The sequence below is a fragment of the Carlito syrichta genome, unplaced genomic scaffold (assembly GCF_000164805.1).
Source record: "Carlito syrichta isolate Samal-C Ts95f unplaced genomic scaffold, Tarsius_syrichta-2.0.1 Scaffold303307, whole genome shotgun sequence".
NCBI classification, from domain to species: Eukaryota; Metazoa; Chordata; class Mammalia; order Primates; family Tarsiidae; genus Carlito; species Carlito syrichta.
The window spans coordinates 170559-194047 of NW_007247403.1; the positions used below are offsets into that span (position 1 = coordinate 170559).

The 23489-nt window shown below is 39.6% G+C and overlaps 1 protein-coding gene across 2 annotated transcripts in view; it reads right to left on the minus strand.

The window, feature by feature from the left end:
- FMN1 (formin 1) overlaps positions 1 to 23489 on the minus strand; it is a 403234-nt gene that overhangs the window by 88641 nt on the left and 291104 nt on the right. For both annotated transcript variants that reach the window (XM_008058355.1, XM_008058356.2), the window contains one exon: positions 3048 to 3140. In XM_008058355.1, coding sequence (XP_008056546.1) covers positions 3048 to 3140 — 93 coding nt within the window. The remainder of the gene's footprint in view (positions 1 to 3047; positions 3141 to 23489) is intronic.

A 23489-nucleotide genomic window follows, 5' to 3' on the forward strand; every position in this document is an offset into this window, starting at 1 on the left:
GATTTTTTTATTTATTGTAGAGATGAGGTCTCATCAAGTTGCCCAGGCGGGTCTTGAACCCGCGGGCTCAGGCAATCCACTCACCTCAGCCTCCCAAAGGCGCGAGATTACAGGCTGAGCCACCGAGCCCGGCTAGGAACCACAATTTGAAACCCTAAATAACAGCCAGGAGATACTCCATTTGTATATACTGCAAAGTGGCAAAGCCCCGGCTCCTAAATCATATTATACTGCTGTTAATTATAATGTATTTCTTACCAAAGACCCTAACCATGTACTCTGGAACCACAGAGGTGTAGCCTGATGGAGTAGCATGCTGTCACCTTGTTACCTCTCTTGGTTAAGTGAAATGAGGGCCAAACCCAGAGTGAAAGAGGGCAGGTGGTTAGCTTGTGAAGCTCTGCACTTCAGTAATTCAGGACTCTAGCTGAGCCAGTCGAGCAATTATGTGAAGAGGAGTGTGAAAGAGTGTGCTGAGGAAGGTCTATGGACCACGTCTCTAGACTCGCACTTTCCAACAGAAATATAATGTCAACCGCAAGTACCATTTAATATTTTCTAGCAGACACACACTAAAAAATAAAAAAAAAAAGTAATTTAATTAATATTAGTATACTTATGTTATTAATATATTTATAAATTTACTCATAAATTAATATAATTTTTTATTCATGTAAACTAGTATGTCCCAAATATTACCGATTTACCAAGTAATTAATATAAAAAATCACAGATTAAATGTTTTACATTTTTTATACTAAGTCTTCAAAAGCTGGTGTGTGTTTGACCCTTCTCAATTTGGATTAGTCACATTTCAGTTGTTCAACAGCCATTTGTGGCTAGCGCCTGTCACACTGGACAGCACAATTCTAGACTATTTTTTTGACCAACATTTCAACAGTAGACTTTTCAAAACACAATATTGAGAATGTTTAAGATTCCTACAATATTATATATTTTTATATTAAAAATTTTAATAGAATGGTGATGTTTCCTTCAAATTCTTTTTGTGCCTTGTTTTGGCTGATTTTGTTTTAACTATGATGTGATGTTGTTCCTAATATCCTTCTCCCCTCACTCTGTTGGTTAAAGGAGAGCTGGTTGTATTCACTTATAAATCTTTTCTAAGCCATCCTTGGGAGAGGATCAAGGGGTATAGGATTCATCTTAGTATTCCCAGGATCTATCGCAGAACCTAGTACACAGCAGGCTCTGAATAAATATTTTTGAATACATATTCAAAGATGAACTCAGCTTGACAACAGTGTTTTCCACATGGGTTCCACATTGGAATTACCTGGGGGAGTAAAACAAATTCTGATGTCTGGTCCCATCCCCAGAGATGCTGGTGATGGGTTTAAAGTTTGGCTGGGTACCAAGATTTAAAAAAATCTCCCCCAGGTGATTCTAGTCTTCAGTAGAGTTGAAAACCACTTCTCTAGGGCTTATGGCCACATCCTTGCTTCCCTGAAACAAGATCTAGTTTGCCTCAAGCCGATTCCCTTTCTCTGATAGAACTGAATTTTCTTGAGAGATCCAGTACAGAAGAGGCTACCGTATAACCCCAAGTGGTGATTTGCAACTTCCTTTTCCAAGGTACCAAAGAAGAGTCTCAATGTTCTAAATCTATTTATATTTATCCTTTTTTAACAAAAAGAATAAAATTCATAATATAAGTGTTATAAGATGCTAACTGGTTTGAAGAGGAAGGGACAGCAAGCAGGCAGATAATGACATATACATTGTAGTATTTTCCAGACACGGAATAATTGCAATTAAAAATAAAAATGGAATCCAAGTACACATAAGCCTCATTTCAAGTTAATTCTACATATGTCAAAAATAGACACTATTAGCTGGGGGTCGGCAAAGGAATGTCTTTAATGTTTTTCTTTAGGCTGCTTGCGTTCTACTGACATGGCATAATTATAAAGCAATGTTTGCTTCGGTAAGTCTCATATAAAACCCACCTATTACAATCACATAGTACATAAGTATTGGCATCACTGTTTGCTCCAAGATGATACTTTGCGTGATGGCATTTCTTTTACCATATATGAGGTTCAGCAATGGACAAGAAAGAACTTTGACTTCTCTTGCTTGAATACAAACAATGGTCTCTGCACCAAGGGAACAGCTGGAATTGAGCTCCTCTGACTCACAGACTGAGAATGTCCCTGCCAATTCTTAAGATGGTTTGGCCATACTTTATGGTTTCACCCTGCTTAACACTCTTTTGTTGATGGTGTGGTATCATGTGGCTTTATTAAAAAATAAAACCAACATGTTGAGACAGCCCCAAAGCTTCCTACATGCATTTCCTCTGGCTTTCTAGCAAAGGAAAAAAAAAAAAAAAAAGCTCCTTCCAATTGTTCCACACGTATTTTTGAGAAATTAAAATAGGAAATATCTAAAAGGCATTAAACTTTCATGTTCACTAACCCTGGTCAAAATTGTGAAGGAAGAAACAGAATTTGTTAAGATTTCTAAGGAAGTGCTGGGTCTTATGCATATCACCTCCATTTACTAACCCCAGAGGGCTGGTGAGTGCCAAGTGATTGGATGTGTGACACCCACTTGTCCCTAATTTTACTATCTGAAAAGGAATGGAAAAGACAACATAAGTTTCCAAGTTGTAACACTCATGTAACCAGGAAAAGAATCCCCATTCATCTGTCCAGGCTGACCCCAAATCTGAAATGCATGACAACATAAGCCTCGCATGTATGTTTGTCAGAATGTGTTCTAAGGATCCCTTGAGTTCCATGAAGAGAAAAAAAAGTTTGTTTTCAAAAAGTTTACAGAAACACGAGTAACATTAAAGGATTTAAAATACTAAAACAAACTTCAAAGGTGATATAAAAGCTACAGGACAACTCCGTCTACATTGAGTATATCATCACCATTGGATGATGGACCAACTAACAGAATCACTGGAGCTCTCTGTGGTCAGCCAGCATGCAAGGGCCACTGGGCCTCAGAGAAACCTCTGTGGAATGAAGGGTGTTTCAGAGCCTTGTGTAGGTGTAGCTGATAATGACTCCTACCTTTCTGGAAGAACTCCTCTAGCCTGTCCTTGAACGGCTGTAAGTACTCCTTTGGGGACTCCTTGCACACCACCATCATCTGTTTCTCACTTGCTGTGAAGAGAAGTTTAGAATTAGACTTACTCAAGAACACATATTTGCTGAGTTCCTGCTACGGGTCAAGGCCCGTGCTGTGCACTTAGGGATCAACTGTGCAGACACCTGGTCAATCACTGTTTACGTCCACATTTCAAGGGGGAAAAAAACAAAAAATAGACATAACAACAAAACAACAAAGCTAATTCGTTCATGCTACACCTCTCTTCAGGAACAGGGAGATGTACAATCCTTCCATTTTTCTTCTAGAGATTCAGAAAAATATCTCACCTGGGAGAGGTAATTCTGCTTTTGGTGTCCGAAAAATAAAGAGAGGCAAAAAATGACTTGAAGATCAGTCCCAGGGAATTAAGGTCCCTGACCCTCTTTGTAGTCATACTCTAAAATTAGAGATTGAAAAAGATTTTGCAGAAATTTCCAGGAATCCACATTGTCTGGATTCAAATGGGAGATTTCCCAGGATGACACACACATCCCAGCATGAGAACTAAGCCCACGTTAAAAAAAAATAATAATAATTTCTCTACTACTATCAGATTTCCCTGTGTCACCTTCCTAGTAGGTAGACTTGTAATGGTATTGTACCCAACATTTAAAGATGTGGGGCACAATTCAGGATTAGGTATACAAGTGGTCATCATACAGGTAAAGTTTGGGCCTCCCTTTGATCCCTACTTTGCCAGGTTTGAGATCAGGTATTCTTATTAACGTTACAGGCATCGCCCCCACACCCCCCCGCCCAGCAGTTTTTGGCTACTGCCAATCCATTTCTTTCTTTTTTTTTTTTTAGTTGGAGTCTCACTCTGTCATCCAGACTGAAGTGCAGTGGCTGCTCCTGGCCACCGCAGCCTCGACCTGCTGGGCTCCGGCGATCCTTTCGCCTCAGCCTTCCAAGTAGCTGGAACTACAGGCACGCGCTACCACGCCCAGCTAATTTTTGATTTATTGTAGAGATGAGATACCGCCAAGTTGCCCAGGCGGGTCTCGAACCCATGGGTTCACCTCAGCCCCCCAGAGCTCTGGGATTACAGGATGAGCCACTGAGCTCAGCGCCAATCCATTTCTTATAGAACTATGGTAAATGTTCAGGGTCCGCTTATAAGTGAGAACATGTGGTACTCAGTTCTTTGTTTCTGTGATAAATCACTGAGTATTATAGACTCAAAATCCATCCAAGCTGCTGTGAGGTCCATAATTTTGGTCTTCTTTATAGCACTGGATTTTCACCATAAAGTTATGCCACCAGGTTCAAAAAATAGAGAAATGTATACTACAGACCTTGGAGGAATTTATAAATACAAGAAGAAGAGGTTGGGAAAAGAGGGTTGAGAGGAGGACCTTTATTTACATTGGGAAATTCCTATCCAATAATTTGATGTTTTCAAAACTAGTAACCCAAAATGTTTACTCCCGGCAAAGAAATAAGCATGTTAGCACCGAAACAAAGACAGTGCAAAAGAGGCCACTAAAGTGTCCTCTGAAATTCGTTATTTAATGCTTTTCATGTGCAATATTGCCAGCTAGGTTGCTGAAGTTCTAGACAACTCTGGGAGACTATGAAACTGTGCTGAAGATGAGGCATAATTTGAGGAAATGCTTTGTCATTTTCGGAGTCAAGGTTAGAATTACTTACATTCTCAGAGGTATGCAAGGATTCATCATGAGACAGGGATGCTAGATCACAGGACAGGAGTATCTAAATTCAGGCTCTGTCTATTGCCATTATTTCTAAGAGTTTTTAAGAGAGCTTATCTAATAGCTATATCTACATATTAGTTATTTTGACAAACATTCCAATGCTCTCTTGGAAAACCTTTCTGTTGGAATGCAAAGACTAATTTTTAAAAAAAAATAACCTACCTTATTGAAGAACTACAAATCCTACCTTGAGACAAATGGGAAACAAATTCCTTAAAACTAGCCAAACTAGCCGGGCTTGGTAGCTCAGCCTGTAATCCCGCGCCTTTGGGAGGCTGAGGTGAGTGGATTGCCTGAGCCTGTGGGTTCGAGACCCGCCTGAGACCTCATCTCTACAATAAATAAAAAAATCAGCCGGGAGTAGTAGTGCATGCCTGTAATTCCAGCTACTTGGAAGGCTGAGGCGGAAGGATCGCTGGAGCCCAGCAGGTCGAGGCTGTGGTGGCCGGGAGCGGCCACTGCACTCCAGTCTGGGCGATAGAGTGAGACTCCAACTCAAAAAAAAAAAAAAAAAAACTAGCCAAACTACCATTTCAAATATTCTTTTTTCAAAATTTTACCTTTCCTTGTAAGCTTATTTTTCATTACAATAATTATATAGTATAAAAATTTGTAATTTCTCTACTACTATCAGATTTCTTTTTATCTCCTTCCCAGTAGATAGACCTGTGATGGTGTGTTCTTGCCACCACTATTCTCTTCTCAAAATAAGGTGCTTTGGGCAACAGTGGTGAGTGAGAGGGAGTAGACAGAGCTGGGATATATTCTGGTGGAACAAATATGTCTTGCTGAAGCAGTCAATGTGGGGCTGAGGTAGAAGGAAGGGTAAGGGATGGGAAATGGGCAGCTGGAAGCTTTACCACTGAGATGGAGAATGGTGAGGAGAGTATCTTGCCTGGTTCTTCTTAGTTTGTTTTTAAGAGGGAGAGGAGATCAAGGATTAACTTTGAAGCTTGTAAGTTTGCTTTTGTCTCTATAAATTATAAGACAATCTCATTCTTTGCAAACAAAGGAGACAGGGTACAAAGAAGATAAAACTATTAAAGGGTTCGTGTACTAATTCAATTCAATTCAAACTTCAGAGTCATTCTATTATGGCACATTTAAGTTCTATTTCCCACATATTTTTTACCAATCAAAGTAAAACTATTCAGTGTTTCCTAATTTTATCAGCCAACATGCCCAGCCTCACGTATTCAATTATGTGGTTCTCTGCTCTCACCCCACCCATACTTTCTGCTACATCTGACAAAGTTCTGTTCACCCTAAAAAGTTTCTCTGAGACACCACCATTACCATAAAGCCTTTTTCGATCCAAAGTTTATGCATCCTTCAAACATCTCTATTACCTTTTGTATAATGCTAATGTTTTTCCTTTAATTATATTTATGTGCTAATATCAATCCCTGAGAAATCATCATGCAAGGTTCATTTAGTTGTCCCCAAACTTCTCTAAAGCACTTCATGCATCTGGCCAAGGCATTAGGTTTCCTCAACTTAACTAGATTCGTATGTGGAGGAAAGTCTAAATGAAATTAATAACGTTGACCCAGACTCTGAGTGGGCTTTTCAGGGATGCAGTGTGACCTTCTTGTCTCTTCCTTTTTCCCTCCCTTTCCAGGCGAGGTACACCAAGGGGTCACAGTCTCTGCACTCCTCAAATACTGTGAGGTGTCCCAAGATGATCTGAAAGGGCTGTGTATTTTGAAGACCCCCAGAAATGCCTATCCTTTGGGTAGTTTTGGAGGTAGGCCAAGAAACAGGAGATTGGTCAGATACATTCTGAAGGACATATGCTTTAAAAAAAAATCAGCATTTCTCGGCCGGGCTCCATGGCTCAGCCTGTAATCCCACGCTTTGGGAGGCCGAGGTGAGTGGATTGCCTGAGCCCGTGGGTTCGAGACTCGCCTGCGCGACTTGGCGAGACCTCGTCTCTACAGTAAATCAAAAATTAGCCAGGTGTAGTAGCGCACGCCTGCAGTTTCAGCTACTTGGAAGGCTGAGGCGGAAGGACTGCTGGAGCCCAGTAGGTTGAGGCTGCGGTGGCTGGGAGCATGCCACTGCACTCCATTCTGGGTGACAGAATGAGACTCCGACTCGAAAAAAAAAAAAAAAAAAAACAGTATTTCTCAATGAACATTCATGGCCACATATACTTTCTGATGATTTCCAGTTATGATTCTGAGAATACATTTAGCCATAGTTAAAAGAAATCTAGAATTTTGCACAACATAAATTGAGAAGAGTCCTTTAAGTTTTTTCATTAATACCCCACTATAGTCAAATTCCAATAATTTCATTTATATAGAATTATTTTTCATAAACACAAATAATATAGGATGAGGTATGTCTGCAGTTGTATAATAGAATATCACTGAAGTCATGGTAGTAATTCCTTCAGGGTTACTTCTCCTTAGCAAAAGCAAAAGGCAGAGCTTATTTCTCCAGTTACAAAAGCAAAACGTTCACTTTTGCCTGAATTAACAGGATTGATCTTTGCAGCTTTCCCTTTGTGCTGAATGTGGTGACAGAGCCCATGGGGTGCCCATCAAACTGCTCAAATTTTATGAGGCCATATCATGGGGTGGTAAAGAGCTTGTGCCTGAATGAAGACCCACTGAGGCTCAGATGGGTTGTGGCTTATTTTCTCATCTGCAAAATGCTCCCCCCACTTAAGAAATAATGCACGAATTAAATGAGATAATGCATATATGGGAGTATGTGGAATGCCTAGTGCTAGCAAGCAGGCTCATAAAGATTATCGTTATTTTTATGATTTGGTAAAATTGGTTGGGGAAACATGTCAAAGTCAGAACAGTGAGACAGTCATGGCTGACTTATTCGCTACAGATGCTAGGCGCTGTATTTATGGAAATATGCCACAGTGCAAATCTCCTGTTTGGAACACAGGGATAATGATTTTCATTCCCTTGCTGAAGTTCCACCACCCATTGTGAGAATTCACTGAAGAATGCAGGCAAACTCCTGAGGAAAGATGAAGCAAAATGGGAAACAATCCCCCTCAGCCTCTGAGCCTCAGGGTTTTGAAATTAGAAACTGAAACCAGTACAAACGAGAGCAGAGTCACTGCTGTGCTCCTAGGTCTTCTCTTCACCCCCAAGGGCTGGGACTCCCACGTGGCCTGTTAGAATTAAACTTCTCCAAACGATCAAAGAAGAGGGCTGCCCTCTGAATGTCCCCCACAGCCACACGTTCCGGTGGCCAGGCAGCTTGCCCACTCCAATTTATTAACTTGGCTTATCCGAGATGCTTCCTAGCAGACAAATGGGAGACCTGAAGACTAATTAATGATGACACTGGAGACTGGCAGTGCACAAAGGAGAGAGGTCACGGACAAATCCACAATGTTGTTTATTGTCCAACCAGAAGACTCGTATACAATTTTGCGAGACCACCAAGGTTGCCTCAGACACGAGCTGTGCCAGGAGTTTCAGTGTTAAAAGCCAAAGCCACCCCAGGTTATTTCTTTCATTTTTTTTTTCTCCAGAAAATTGTTGGCAATTAAAAATGTATTAATTCCTAAGAAGTGATCATTGTGAGAGGGAAAGCAAATATTAAAAACCAACACATAATGAAATACTAGAGACTCTATTGAAACTATACGTATGTACAGGTTGAACACTTGTGAAGCATTTTAGTGGGTGGAAAGATATGGTCTTAAATGTTTTAAGATTCAGATATGAAGCTGTTGAGGTCATAGATGGTTATCTTTTTTTGCTTTTGACGCCTAAGACAAGGGAACAAAACTTATTGAATCATATAAAAAGCATGGGTAGGTTAACATACAGAGACAAAACCTAGATATAATTAATCAAAATCGAATACATGTTTAATTGCCTGAACAGGTCAAACGTACACGGCAATTGTCAAGAAAATATGGAGCGTGTTTCTTTCCCTAAGAGTTGAAGGACCTATGGGCTTAGTTAAGTCAGAATACATTTTTAGAGGAAATAATTATCTAGGCTCTCTGTTTTTCTAATCTGGAATTCTCTCTTCTCTCCTCTCTGCTTACCTAATTTCTACCCCACAGTTCCATGGTCTTGTGCCAGTTCTACCTCTTTTTATGAGAGTCATTCCCTTTCCACAAACTCCATGCTCAAAAGACCACAACAGAATATTATCGCAACGATCTACAGAACTTTTTTGACTAAAGCAAATTTTTGTGTGGTATCAGTGGAACTTTGGTGAAGGGTGCTAATCAGTCCGATTATATAAAGGACCCACAGAATGCTAGGTTAAGGAGTTTACGATAAAGGAACTCATTTAATAAATATATTATTTCAACAAACATCTCCTGAGCACCTACTATGTGCCATGAATAATACCAGGAACTAGAAAAAAACCAGGATAGAATCTCTGCTCTCAGACATTATAGTGAATGGCTCAAAACCAAAAATGTCTTAGTGGATATGGCATATAGTATTTATAGTTTCTACTAATTTGAACCATAGGCAAACATATGAGTTACTTCCTTTGATACTGATATAATCTACTACTCTAGTCTCTTTAGTAAGAATAGGACAGTATAGTGTTCTTCTTAGTGCTTTTTATACAATATCAAATAGTGTTGTGGGAGCCAAAATGAGTGAGTGCCCATATAGCTTTCTGCCCCCAAATACGCTTTTATAAAACAGCTTTTAAAACAAATTTGGAACTCAAAATCCTAATATAAGCATAACCTATGCATTTTTTTTCATGGTATCAGCCTTAAACTGAATGATTAGTAAAATACATAAAATGCAATGTAATAAAATATTAAAATAAAAACAACATTATTTTATTTTGGCTAGCAGCAACCTGGGAATTTCTATGAAAGGGGAAAGTCATAATTGAAATTAGTAAAATAATAGAAATTGTTTTCATTTGCTTATTAAAGGTTGGCACAATTAAGAAGGTACTATTTTGTGGCTATCTTCAGTATAAACTTTTTTTTTAAAGGTCATATAGAAAAGGCCACATAAAGGAAGATTTCAAGTTGATTTAAGTAAAAAAGAAAAGACAGAAGTTTGGAATAAAAAGTGCATATTTCATGTTCTTGAGCTCTGATGCCGAGTAGCAGGGGCATTTTAAATCCGGCATGGTAAAGAGTACTGAATGGTGTTATTGGAAACCACAGGGTGGGAATGGGTAGAAACAGGAAAAGAGAAAATCTATTCTAGGAGAGACTTATACAGATTATATTTTGAATGGAAACTGCTAAACCCATTTTTGTTACATAGTCCTCCACAGCTCAAATTTCTGAGCTCAAATCAGACAGTTTTGCATTAATGACCCATGTGGAGACAACCTACATGCAACCAAAGGTGTTTTCTTTCTATAACCTTGGTTTGGGGATTCAGCTGATATCACATCCAAATTATCCCTCCTGATGACTCTATACATTCAAAGGCAAGAATCTTTATTTAATATGGTAAAAACCAAAACAAAACAAAACTTGAATGAGCAACTGGGTATTAAGAGCCAAAACACAACTTAGATACATGGTACCTGGGTCAGAATATTATCTCAAGATTAAATAAATATACAAATAGACTAATACATATAAGTGCTTCTTTAAGACATTACCTATATAGTGTCTATGCCTACAAGCTAAGTAGAATATTATGCTAAGTAAACAGAGCTTTGGTATATTCCAAGAAGTGGAAACAACCAACCCCAATGTCCATCTACCAACTGATAAATGGATAAATAAAATGTACTTTATACAAGGGGTGGAATATTACTTGATCATTAAAAGGAATAAACTATTGACATATACTGAATGTACCTGAATGAACCTTGAATCTGTTATGCTAAGTGAGAAAAACCATCACAAAGGACTACATTGTATAATCCTGGTTATAGGAAGTATCCCCAAATCTACAAAGTAGATTTATGGTGACCTAGGGCCAGGAGAGGAAGAGGAATGAATAGAGGGATGATGGCTAAGTACAAACACTTTTCTAAAATTGACTATGTCAATGATTCCACAATCTTATGAGTATACCAAAAGTCATAGCATTGTATACTTTAAATGGGTGAGTTATGCAGAATGTGATTTTATCTCAATAAAACTGTCTAAAGAAAAGCTAATTAGAAATTCAGACTTAAACTGGAACTATAATGAATAGAAAAATGAAGAATGCCTCATTTATACTTCTTTTATATAAGTATTTTAAAAAATCTTAGGTGCAACCAAGTCTGCATTATAATAGCTATAATATTTACCATGCTATGGATCAAAAGTGGGAAATGAATTTGGAATGCATATGTACTTGAGAAATTAAACATTAGTCTACCTTCAAAAGGGAGCAATAAATTTCATCAATATAAAAGGCCTACTAAAAAAAAAACTGAACTTAAAAAGAGACATACAAGCAAAGCATTTAAATGAAAAGTGTGTTAACTTATAAAAAATTAAAACAAGAGCTTTGGTATATTCTTGTGTTATATAGCTAGCTATGTATATGAGTATATTTATACATATATGTTTACACATATTCATCAACAATTAATGTATTAGAAAAATTTCCCTTTTGAAGTACTCATGATCTAAAGATGCATTTATGTATTCTTAGTTTTTCCTATACTTTTACTGGTAAGTAAAATTATTTAATATCTCTTGATATGTAGTTTCTTGATACATAAAATCTTATGAGGACTAAATAAATATACAAGAAAAAACATTGTATACTAAACAGTAAAATGCTACTCAAAGTATTCTTTGTCCTTCTAGATAATATATTGTACATGGCTTTACTTTTTTAGTTTCCAAGAAGAGCTAGACAATAACAACAACCCCACAAATTCTTCGAATAACTGACATTCCTAATATTTATGTGTTTAATAAACAAATCATTATATTATAAATAGGCTAATCCTTTTCACAGTCCAACCATCTTTTAAAAATTGCAATAACCCCTTTTTCTATTTCTTACTCCCTGACCCACAGACATTTACTTCATCCTTATTATGACACTGAAAAACACTTTAAAGTCACAAATTGACTGGTCGTTGTCCTCTTTTTATATCTCCTTTTAGTTGACTGTCCAACAGGAATCTACTCTATTGACTACTTCTCCTTTCTTGAAATACTTTGTCCCTTAGCTTCTATGTCCCCATTCTGGGCTTTCCTCCTACCTCTGCCTGCTCTGTCTCTTGTTAAAGTTCTCTAGGGTTTGGCACAAGGTTTCTTCTTGTCCTGTGTTGTACTCTCTCTAGACAATGTCATCCAGGTAAGTATTTCATCCCTAGACGTGATTCCTAAGTTTACATGCCTAGCCTGTAGTTAAACCTCCTAAAGACTGCTTGAATACATTGTCCCCACCAGCCTCTATAGTACCTCCTTAATTATCCTTCCCACATTCACTCTTGCCTCCTTCTGGTTTGTTCTCCATACTGGAGTCAAAGTGACCTTTACAAATCTGATGATGCCAGTCCCCTGCTGAAACCCGCCAGTGGCCTCCAATACCTTTAGAAGTTGTCCCCAATCCCTCAAGCTGGCCTACAAGGCCCCACATGTGTTGGCTCCTTCCTGCCTCCCCAGACTCACTCTCCCAGCCACACTGGCCCTCCTCTCAGTTCCTCAAATATGCCCACTTCCCTCCCACCATCAGGGTGTTATTTTCTTTTTTTTGAGTTGGAGTCTCACTCTGTCGTCAGACTGGAGTGCAGTGGCCGCTCCTGGCCACCGCAGCCTCGACCTACTGGGCTCCGCGATCCTTCCGCCTCAGCCTTCCAAGTAGCCGGAATTACAGGCATGCGCTACCATGCCCGGCTGATATTTTGATTTATTGTAGAGATGAGGTCTTGCTGCCCAGGCGGGTCTCGAACCTGCGGGCTCAGGCAATCCACTCACCTCAGCTTCCCAAAGGCATGGGATTACAGGCAGGGTGTTCTTATGCCATGACATTCTTCCATACTTCCCAGTAACCAGGGCCTAACTTGTGGTTAGTTACCATTTTGACCCCAGTTCAAAAGTCTCATCAGGATTTCTTTTTAAGCTTCCAATTATAGCACTGCATAGCTTTCGGTTTTTCATGATTGATTGTCTCCCTCATAAAGCAGTAACAGTATATTGTGCTTACTGTTATATCCCCAGCATCTACAATAATGACAAGACCATAGAAGATGCTCAATAAGTATTTGCTAAATAGATGAGTAAACTACCAAATTAAGGGGGAGAAACTTATACACATGCAGAACTGATATTAGCATCCTGATAGAATTTGGCTTTAGTTTGTGTACAATCATGTGCCATATTAACAATGCTTCAGACAACCAAGGACCACATATAAGACAGTGGTGCCGTTAAATTGCAATGGGGCTGAAAAATTTCTATTACCTGGCAATGTTGCTGCTTCCGTAACACTGTGGTGCAAGGCATTACCTCTTCTATGACACACAAATACTTACTATGTGTTACAATTGCCCAGTATTCAGTACAGGCATATGCCATACAGGTCCATGGCCTAGGAGCAAGAGGCTTTACTGTTTAGCCAAGGTATGTAGCAGGCTATGTCATCTAGGTTTGTATAAGTACACTCTGTGATGTTCATACAACTATGAAATCACTTAATGATGCATTTCTCAGAAGGTATCTGAAAGGGTAAAGTGAGTCAAGGGGAGCGGCATGGTACCTCCTTTCAGGATCCCAGTTGTTAAGTGATGCATGTTTATATGTGTGTATGTGTCCCCATACACACATATATGCATACACAGATACATGAAAAATATATCTCTTCATACATATATACATATAATACATGGAGACAGATGCAGGGGCTGGGGAAAACACAAGCAGACTGAATACCATGCCATTTTCTCTCACAGTCATTCATTCAGATATGAGATACACATTTAAAAAAAAAAAATCTCAAAAGCTAGATGAAAAATTCTCAGAAAGGGAACAGTCATTGTTAGAAATAAAAATCTTTGATAAATTCTTGGAGGCAAGTAACGTACGATCCTCAGATGAGGGTTTCACAAGGTGTAATCTACTATTCTACCTTTAGGGAAACGGGAGGCTGTCCTGTCTTTTCTAACAGAGGAAGAAGACTGTCCGTAGGGGAGAAAACTTGCATGACCCCAGATACCTCCCAGGTTACACACTGAGGTAAGTGGTAAGAAGGCACCAGACCAGTCTCATTAGGGGAAGTGCCACAGATGTAGGAGGCCTGCAATCTTATTTAAAGTGGTCAAGCCGGGCTCGGTGGCTCAGCCTGTAATCCCGCGCCTTGGGGAGGCTGAGGTGAGTGGATTGCCTGTGCCCGCGGGTTCGAGACCCGCCTGGGCAGCGAGACCTCATCTCTACCATAAATCAAAAAAATCAGCCGGGCGTGGTAGCATATGCCTGTAATTCCAGCTACTCGGAAGGCTGAGGCAGAAGGATCGCCGGAGCCCAGCAGGTCGAGGCTGCGGTGGCCGGGAGCGGCCACTGCACTCCAGTCTAGGCGACAGAGTGAGACTCCAACTCAAAAAAAAAAAAAAAAAAAAAAAAAGTTGTCAAGAGAAGTCTCATTATGAAGATATTTGACTAAAAATTTACTTAGAGTAAGAGAGGGAGTCATGAGCAAGTTTGAGAGGGAAAATCAAGAGTGTTATTTAGGACATGTTAAGTTTGAGTTACCGGTTAGGCACTCATGTTGTATATAAAAGTCTTCAGTTCAGGACTCACAGCTGAAATAGAAATACACACCAGGAAGTCATTGGCATAAAACCAGTATTTAAAGTCATGGCAAAAAATGAATTGCCATGGAGAGAATGTAGCCAAAGAAGAGAAGGGTTACAGAACAAACCCTGGGGCATGCAAGCTGTGGAAGAGGGGCCAACACTGGATGGAGAATGAGCTGGTAAGAAGAAAGGTAGGAGTGTGGAGTTATATGACCTGCGAGGAAAACAGTATTGCAAGAAACGAAGAGAGTCAGTCCTGCAAGGTCAAGTAAGATGAAGTCAGAGAAGTAGCACTCACTTCAGCTACACAAAGGTTGCCGGTGATCTCAAAAGCAGTTCCCGGGGAACAGGAGGTAGAGAGGTAAAGCCAACTTGGAGAGGGGCAGGGTAAGTGGAGAAAAACTCTGTAGCTACTTGTTTAAGAAGTCAATATAGTGAAAGAGTAGCAAATTGGGGAAGTTGTTAGAGTTAAGCCTAAATACGCTAGTTCTCCCAGATGAGTGCTAAAGGTCAAATGAGGCCATGGAAGAGGGTTGTTTTCTTGGTGACTTTAAAATTGAATTAGTTCTTATCTGCCTGGGATGTTTTAGATGCTGTTTCCTTTGATGGTAGTAGGACTCCTTAGAAAGATTCTTCTTTTAATCCTTCAAGAAAACTCCCAAAGCCCTCATCTCACAAAAATCATTCCATACAAGAAGATATTTTCTCGGGCTACTTTGATCAAGTGCAGAAGATGCATAGCCCTTTAGAGAGTGGGTGCCTCTTTCCCCAGAGGAATGTTGTGTAAAAATAAACCCACCAGGAAGCTTGAGCCCAGGGAAATCCCATGATTTCTAATTCACTCCACCGAGGGAGGCTGCCCAAGATCAAATTCACCTTAATGTCCCATGATTGGGAGTGGGTATTCTCCATGAAAAAATTTAAGCAGAAGTGACAGGGCCAAGTGAGGACATGCCAGCATGCTTTAGGACTTTTGGAAAGACTTGCAAAGCTGGGCCACTGACTACAGCCTTTGCACGGAATTGTCTAAAGCACAATTCAAAGGTCCCTCCTACCAAACGTCACAGCTGAGTCAGAATTTCCACTGTGATGATTATGTGGTTATGGACACAGCCTTGGTCTGCGAGACATTAGCATGAAAAATATTCATTAATCACCTACCCATGACTAGGCCTAAATATAGATGGATTGGGCATGATTTGATTTATAGGTTGTTAAGCGAGCTAACCATTTATTCAAAAATATCCCTTCCATTGGTCCCCACAAAAATCGCCACTATTAGAAGTCTTCCCTTGAACTAAAAATGGTAACTCCAGAAATCCCATTAGAAGCATGCGCCACAAACACACACACCCACCCACCCACCCACACACACACACGAGCTGAAAAAGAATTTATTAACACTTTGTCATAAATTTATTTCTAAAATTAGTTTAGGAAGGTAAAGGATTTCAGGCAATACATAGAAAAGTTGTGTAAAAATGGAATAAATGATCTCTAGGTAGACTGTGTGGTAGAGATCTTAGGCAGGTAACCAAGCATGAAGATCCTGGGCACCAGGAGGGGAAGGGGACTCATCATGTGAGGGAGATCAGTACTATGAAGATAACATGTCCACATAAAGAAACTTAAAAAACAACAACAACAACAACAAACAGCAGAAAAGAAATCAGGCAGGGCACACTGGCTCACGTCTATAATCCCAGCACTTTGCGAGGTAGAGGCCGAAGGATCACTTGAGACCAGGAGTTGAAGACCAGCCTGGGCATTGTGGTGAGACTCCCCGTCTCTACAAAGTTTTAATTAAAATTTGCTGGGTGTGGTGGCAAGTACTGGTAGCTATTCAGGTGGCTGAGGTGGGAGGGTCCCTTGAGCCCAGGAGTTCAAGGCAGCGGTGAGCTATGATGGTGAAACTGCACTCCAGCTGGGGTGACAGAGTGAGGCCACCATTTAAGACTTTGGCACCTTCTTTTTTAGTGTCTGGGTCTCTGCATCATACCCTTTGCCCCTCCATAATTTTATAGAGGTTGGCTTTACATGTCATTTTTATATACTTACATTTAATAAAGATTTTTTTATACCTTGAGTCTATTAACATATCACACACTCTTTCTCATATTATGTCACACACTCCACAAGTGTGTTTAACAGTCATATAAAATTTCATCGAGTGGATATCCCATGGTTCACTTAATTCTCCTGCAGTTGGATAGTAAAGTCCTTTCTACTTTATTGGTGAGTCAGGTTTTGAGTCACATCTGTGTCCACACAAACTTATTCTAACTTTAGGGTTTCTTCTTTAGGACAGACACAAGAAGTGAACTTGCACGTAAAAAAGAAAAAAACCTTTTTAGAGTTCTCAATACACAGTGACCAAACTGCTTTTGGCACAAAAAGGGTTATACCACAATGGGAGAGAAGAAGAGAAGAGACTTTGGAAAAAACAACAACAACGAAAACGATCTTCTGTCCCACTTGGCAGAGGTGGTTGGCTCCATAAAAGCTAGAACTGCTCCTGCCACTGTCATACAAGGGCTATGCTCATTGCATTTGAAGTGCAAAACTCTGGAATGGAAAACAGTGAGATGACCATGCATTCACTGAAGTAATTTACTCAAATACAGACAATAACTGGCGACAGATAAAAGCTGATACAAAATTATCCATGATTAACCACAGCAGAAAACTAGATTTGAGGCCTGTGCATGAAAGCAGCTTTTTCTTTTGTCCTTAATGTCACTTTTAATTTACATGTAAACTATACGCTTGTCAATGCCAGCAGAGTATTGAATTTGGGGGAAATGCCTACAGCAAATTTACATAAAACACTCAGATTTTGAAATACATATTTATATAGTTACAAGCACACATAATTTTAAAATGCTCAGAGCTGCCAATCAACAATATCAAGTAATGATCTGGTCACATGATTAAAATTCAAGCCATTTGCAAAGAACAGATAGAACCTGTGCTTTGGAGCGACCCACTAAATCCTGCTTCAAAAGCATACATGTATCATGAGTGCAAGTCAGTGGGTAAAAACTGTAAGGTTGCTGATGGAATCAGAAAAGGAAGAGTGATGTTCAGATGGGCAGGATTCCTCATTCTCAGAGATAGAAATTATACTAGAGATCAAGTAATACATCTTAACTATTTTCCTGATTTACCCATTGCTCAAATCAGGAAAATAGTTTTCTTTTTTTTTGAGTTGGAGTCTCACACTGTCACCCAGACTGGAGTGCAGTGGCTGCTCCCGGCCACTGCAGCCTCGACCGGCTGGGCTCCAGCGATCCTTCCACCTCAGCCTTCCAAGTAGCTGGAACTATAGGCGCGTGATACCACGCCCAGCTAATTTTTGATCTTATTGTAGAAATAAGGTCTCACCAAGTTGCCCAGGCAGGTCTCGAACCCGTGGGCTTAGGCAATTCACTCACCTCGGCCTCCCAAAGTGCTGGGATTACAGGCTGAGCCACCGAGCCTGGCTAGGAAAATAGTTTTCTTGTAGGAATGCTTAAAGAGTAAATACTGCCTCTGGAGCCCAATGTTTGTGGTGATTTTTACTAGAATTAAGTGATTGATGTGCCTCACACATACAAATCTTGAAGGCAAAAGCCTTGCCTCTTAATGATTCAAGGAAATCAGTAAGAGGAAGAGGCAGCAATGCTGACTTTGGGTCTATTTCCCTTCCAGCAGTGCAACAGCTGGCTGCAAAGGGGCCAGTGATTAAGATACATAAGCCTATTAGCAAAAAGCAACCTGCTCCCACATTGCTCATCTAGGACAGCTGCAAGCCTTCCACGCTTTCTCTGACCTCTAAGCCCATGTTCCCACTTCAGCCCTTACTGGTTAGTCACATTAACTGTAATTTTCTACTCTGGAAAGTGTTTACATCTAAATAAACCACAATGAAATAAAGGAGAAAATATGGAACGGCATTAAGAGAATAGAGAAAAGGATGGAAAGTTATTTTAAAAATACACAACCCCTACTCTGGTGGATGAATTCTCGTATCTAGTCTTGGCTACGGGAATCACTGGCAAAGCACGAAGCTGGCAACCTCTGCTAATCAGTTTGCCACTGTCTTCAGATTTAATGCAGTATTTGGCTCAGACATTTTTAAAAAATCCCCTATTCCAGCTAAAATATTTACACAGACCTATGTGTCTCACTTAATGCCTGTTAAGCAATCGTCTTTTAAAACTCTACAGACACTTGTAAATCTGTCGGGAGAATTGTGACCTATAAACAAGATTTCATATAAAGAAGGCTGCATTGTCAATTCTGAGGGAGTAGGGATTTCTCAGGATGTGTCTGAAAATAAAGTTGAAGATCAGAAATAGTTGAGAGTGGGTAACAAAGTGGCCAATAGTCTCGCTTGTTGGATGCTGTGAGTGGTATTAACGGGAAGCCTCCAGACACTGACCTCAGCTATTTAAAACTGTGCTCTCCTGTAAACCTGTCAATGATCCTACCTCTCTCTTGAGTTATGGCACAGGGAGAGTTACTGGTTCAGCAGTCCCTGGTAGTCTGTATCCTAGGACAGGGTCTGTCAGGTTAGAGAAGATGAGCTGCAGAAGCCCTTAACTGAAGGCTGTTACATGGTAGCACGCAATGTGAGTGTGCACACATATGTAAGGAAGGGTGGGGAACCATTAACAAAGAGAAGTTCTGAGCAGGGCTGATGTTGAGAATAGCAAGACAGCTGAAATGACAAATAAATAGCATCCCCGGAGAGAGGCTAGGTATTATAGATTCTGAAATGCCTTTTAAGCTTATCTCTAACATCTCCAGTGCTGATGTTTAATGAGACTAGGTGATAAAATTTAACAGCAAGGGAGGTCTGTCCAAGGTACCCCCTGCTGGCCTGGGGAGCCCCAAGAATTTGTCTCTGCCTTCAGCATAAAGTCAGGTACTTGCAAACAGTTCAATCATTCAATTATTCCCAAGGAGATGAAATGGTTTCTTTTCTAATTTTTACCCCATTTCATTGATGAATATGCCATTATTATTCACTTTTTGTGTTAACTTTAAAGAAAAAAAATCGTACACTAAATTTACACATGAGTTTAAATACTCTGCCTAGCTTAAAACACTCAATTTTAGGATGAGAGTAGGGGGCTGGGTAGGGGAAGGTATGTCCTGAATTGAAAAAAAAAAAATCAGATATTTGTAATTCCAAAGTATATATTGCCTTGAAACTGGCAGTAGCAAATATTTGTTGATTCTCTTTACAGGAACACAATCAGGAAAAGCTTTGCAAATGTTTCTGTGAATCTGTAGAACAGCTGGAGGGAAAACTGGGTACCCTTCCACCCCTGTCAGACAGACAATTTTAACCACTGTTCTTAGTATAGTCAGATTCCTGCTCTGGAATAGAAATCAGAAAAGTAAGTAGGAATAAATTTCTCCCCTAGAAAGTGGGGGTAATACTTGCTCTTCAAATGTGTTTATAGATGACTTGATATTTCAGTGAGTTTATTTAAAAGTAGCAGTTAACTTAGTGCTAAGAATAAATATTTGCTAAACAAATTAACTGACTGAAAAGGTCTAGTGAGGTCCATCTCATATTTTGCAGATTTTCTTTTTTTTTTGATACCTGGAGATTTGATAGTATTTTTAAAGCCCATCAAAATAGTTCAGAAAAAGTTTAAAAGTACAGTCAAATTAGCAGCGTTAGTACATGAGTCATTATAGATTTTCCCTTTCCATATGTTTTTCTCTTTCCATATGTTATGTGACAGCGAAAGCACCTAGTCCAGTGGGGTCTGGTCATCTATGCTAACTTGAACCTATTGCTGTTTAGTGATCAAAAGCGTCTGGGCCTTAAATGGCCAAGAGTGTCTTAGACCTCAGCCTGTTTTATGTGTACCTCATTTTACTCTTCACAAGAACTCTATGATCTTGGTCCTGTCATTGTCCCTATTTTTAGATGAGGATGAGTAAAGTCACACAGATAGTAAGGGGCCGAGTCAGAATCTGAACCCAGAGTTATCAGATCCTCTTGCCTTGTGCTATCCTGCCTCTTACCCTAACTATTTATTGGGAAGTTCTAAAACAAAACAAAAAAGTGGGATACCTATGAAAGTGTCATAAATTATAAAGGACTAAGTGAAATGCAAGCTAAAAAATCAATTAGTGCTACCACTGGCACCCTGTCATTTTATTTTATTTATTTTATTTTTTATTTTTATTTTTTGAGTTGGAGTCTCACTCAGCCGCCCAGACTGGAGTGCAGTGGCCGCTCCCGGCCACCGCAGCCTCGACCTGCTGGGCTCTGGCGATCCTTCCACCTCAGCCTTCCAAGTAGCTGGAATCACAGGCATGCGCTACCACACCCGGCTGATTTTTTGACTTATTGTAGAGATGAGGTCTCGCCTGCCCAGGCGGGTCTCGAATCCGCAGCCTCAGGCAATCCACTCACCTCAGCCTCCCAAAGGCGCGGGATTAAGCCACCGAGCCCGGTGGCACCCTGTCATTTTAAACGGGGATAAGGAGGCCTATCAGAAGGTCAGGTGATTAAGTGGCACAGCAGAAACCTAAACCAGGGTGGTCAATTCCCAGGTAGTCAGTGATCTTTTCAGGGGTACAAAGGTAGAGTCACAGTTCATGGCACTATCCACTGAAGAGTCACACTGAGGGCAAGAAATCTAGAAGAGATAAAGACACTGGCAAAAACTCTAGTTCCCTTCACTGGAACGAAGAAGTCTCCCTTTAACTTCCCTCGTTTGGTTGACTGATACGAAAAGAATCCATTAGTGAATTGTGAATATTCCAGATTCAAAGATACTGGGACAGAAAAATTTCTGATATTTAAAAAAAACAATTTCACAAAGTGGTTTCTGTGAAGAAAATGTTTTGACCTGATACACATTATGGTACCGTAGCTGGAGCGCTGGCTCAGCAATCAAAAGACCCGAGCTCCATGCCTGACTGGGTCATCACGGCCATGACACCTCCTACCTTGGAGACTCTTGTTTTCTCAGTTACGTCTGCCTGCCCTACTCACCACGAAGGATGAAGCTCTATATGCAGGTAAAGTATCACCATTATAACCACATAGACGCCTTTTTATTTTTATAATGGTAAGTATCAAAGTCACCCTGTCAATGAACTTGCCAAATTGATGTTACTGTCCTACTTGATTCAGTCTTCCCATGTTGAGTAGAATCCTCATCAAGAGCAGATGTATTGTTTTTCAACCTGTTCATGCCAGCTGTTCTTTTTACTTCAATTATATAATTTAATGATTTGATGGTAAACTGTAGCTAAATGACTATGAAAAAGTACTATTTCCATACATTTAACTAAAAGAGGATAAGATATTGCTGTTAAAATGGGAATAGAAGGCCAGTGGAACTGGGGAGTCATGGCAACTAAATGCAATAAGGAAGAATCTCTTGAGCCCAGGAGTTTGAGACCAACCTGAGCAACATAGTGAGACCTCATCTCTACAACAACAACAACAACAAAAATTGCAAGGTATGGTACCACATGCCTGTAGTACCACTTACTTCGGAGGCTGAGGCAGCAGGATTGTTTGAGCCCAGGATGTCGAGGCTACAATGAACCAAAATCACAACATTGTGCTCCAGTCTGGGCAACAGAGTGAGACCCTGTCTCAATAAATAAAAAATCAAAAATAAATAAATAGATAAATAAATAAAAATAAAAGCAATGTGGTGCTCAGGATTAGATCCTGGGACAGAAAGAGAACAAGAATGGAAAAACTAGTGAAATCCACGTAAAAACTAGAGTTCAGTTAATAAAAATGTCTTGAATGCAATATCTTCATTCTGACAAATATGTCACAGCAGTGTAAGATGTTAATGGTGGGGAAACTGGGGAAGGGCTCTATGAAAGCTCTATATTATCTCTGTAACTTTTCTATACATTAAAAATTATTACAAAATTACTATAATAATAAAAGTTTATTTTTTAAAAAGGGGTGGGTAAGACATTTTTAAAAGACAGAGAGCAATTCAAAGTATCTAAAAAGATTCTGTGGGTGTTATTTGCAAGAATCATCATTGCCTTTGAAAAATGCAAAGGGGAAATTATAGATGATCTATTTTTGATGTGAAATATGTGGAAAAGACGTATAAGACTCGACTCAACAGATTCAGAATTCAAGAAAAGCCTTCACCCTTGTATCAAAAGACAAATGATGCAATATTTAACGTGTTTTAAATTAAAATGTTAAGAGATACAAGTGTATTTGCCATGATTTCTGATTTTAGCCAATTTTTATTTTCATTAACCGTCCATAGTGAATGAGAACGCTACTCCATAAAGATTCTACTCTATCAACACAAGAATTTTTGAGGCATAGATGAATTCAAAAGCAGACCTTTCAGAGTCATTTACAAAGGGAATACCTGAGATTCAAGCCTGATATGATTTCACAGTTGATTTTTATAGTCTGTAAATAGTCAGAATTCCTGGGATTTTTAGTTGTTCTAATTAACTAAGTATAGGAAGGAATTCAATAACCCTTACTGAATAAGGAGAACTGTAGAATGCACCAAAATAGCATAGTGATAATAATCATCTTAGAAACTCAGGGTTGGAATGTACCTTCCGAATTGTCTAGCAAGCTACCATTCTAATGGTACTTACTCTTCCCATCTGCTATAATGCAGTTTTCCAGCAAATGGGGGTGAGGAACCCACTACTGCTCAAAGTTATCAGTTTTCCCATTAGACAGCTTTAAAATCTGTCTCCCTAAAAGCTTCTACCCACTGATGCTTGTTTGGCATCTTTGGTTATAGGAAGTAATCTAATTTCTCTCTAATAGCAAAGTTTGCAGTTATCTAAAGTTGTGTCATGTCAACCATTTGTTCATTCATTCATTCTGCAAGTATTGATTTAACTACAAATATGTGGCATGTCCCAACAAACATAGTAAATATGAGAGGATACCCCTCAAAATGGAATTTATTTATAAAAACTGTATCTGTATTCTTACATGTTTAAACT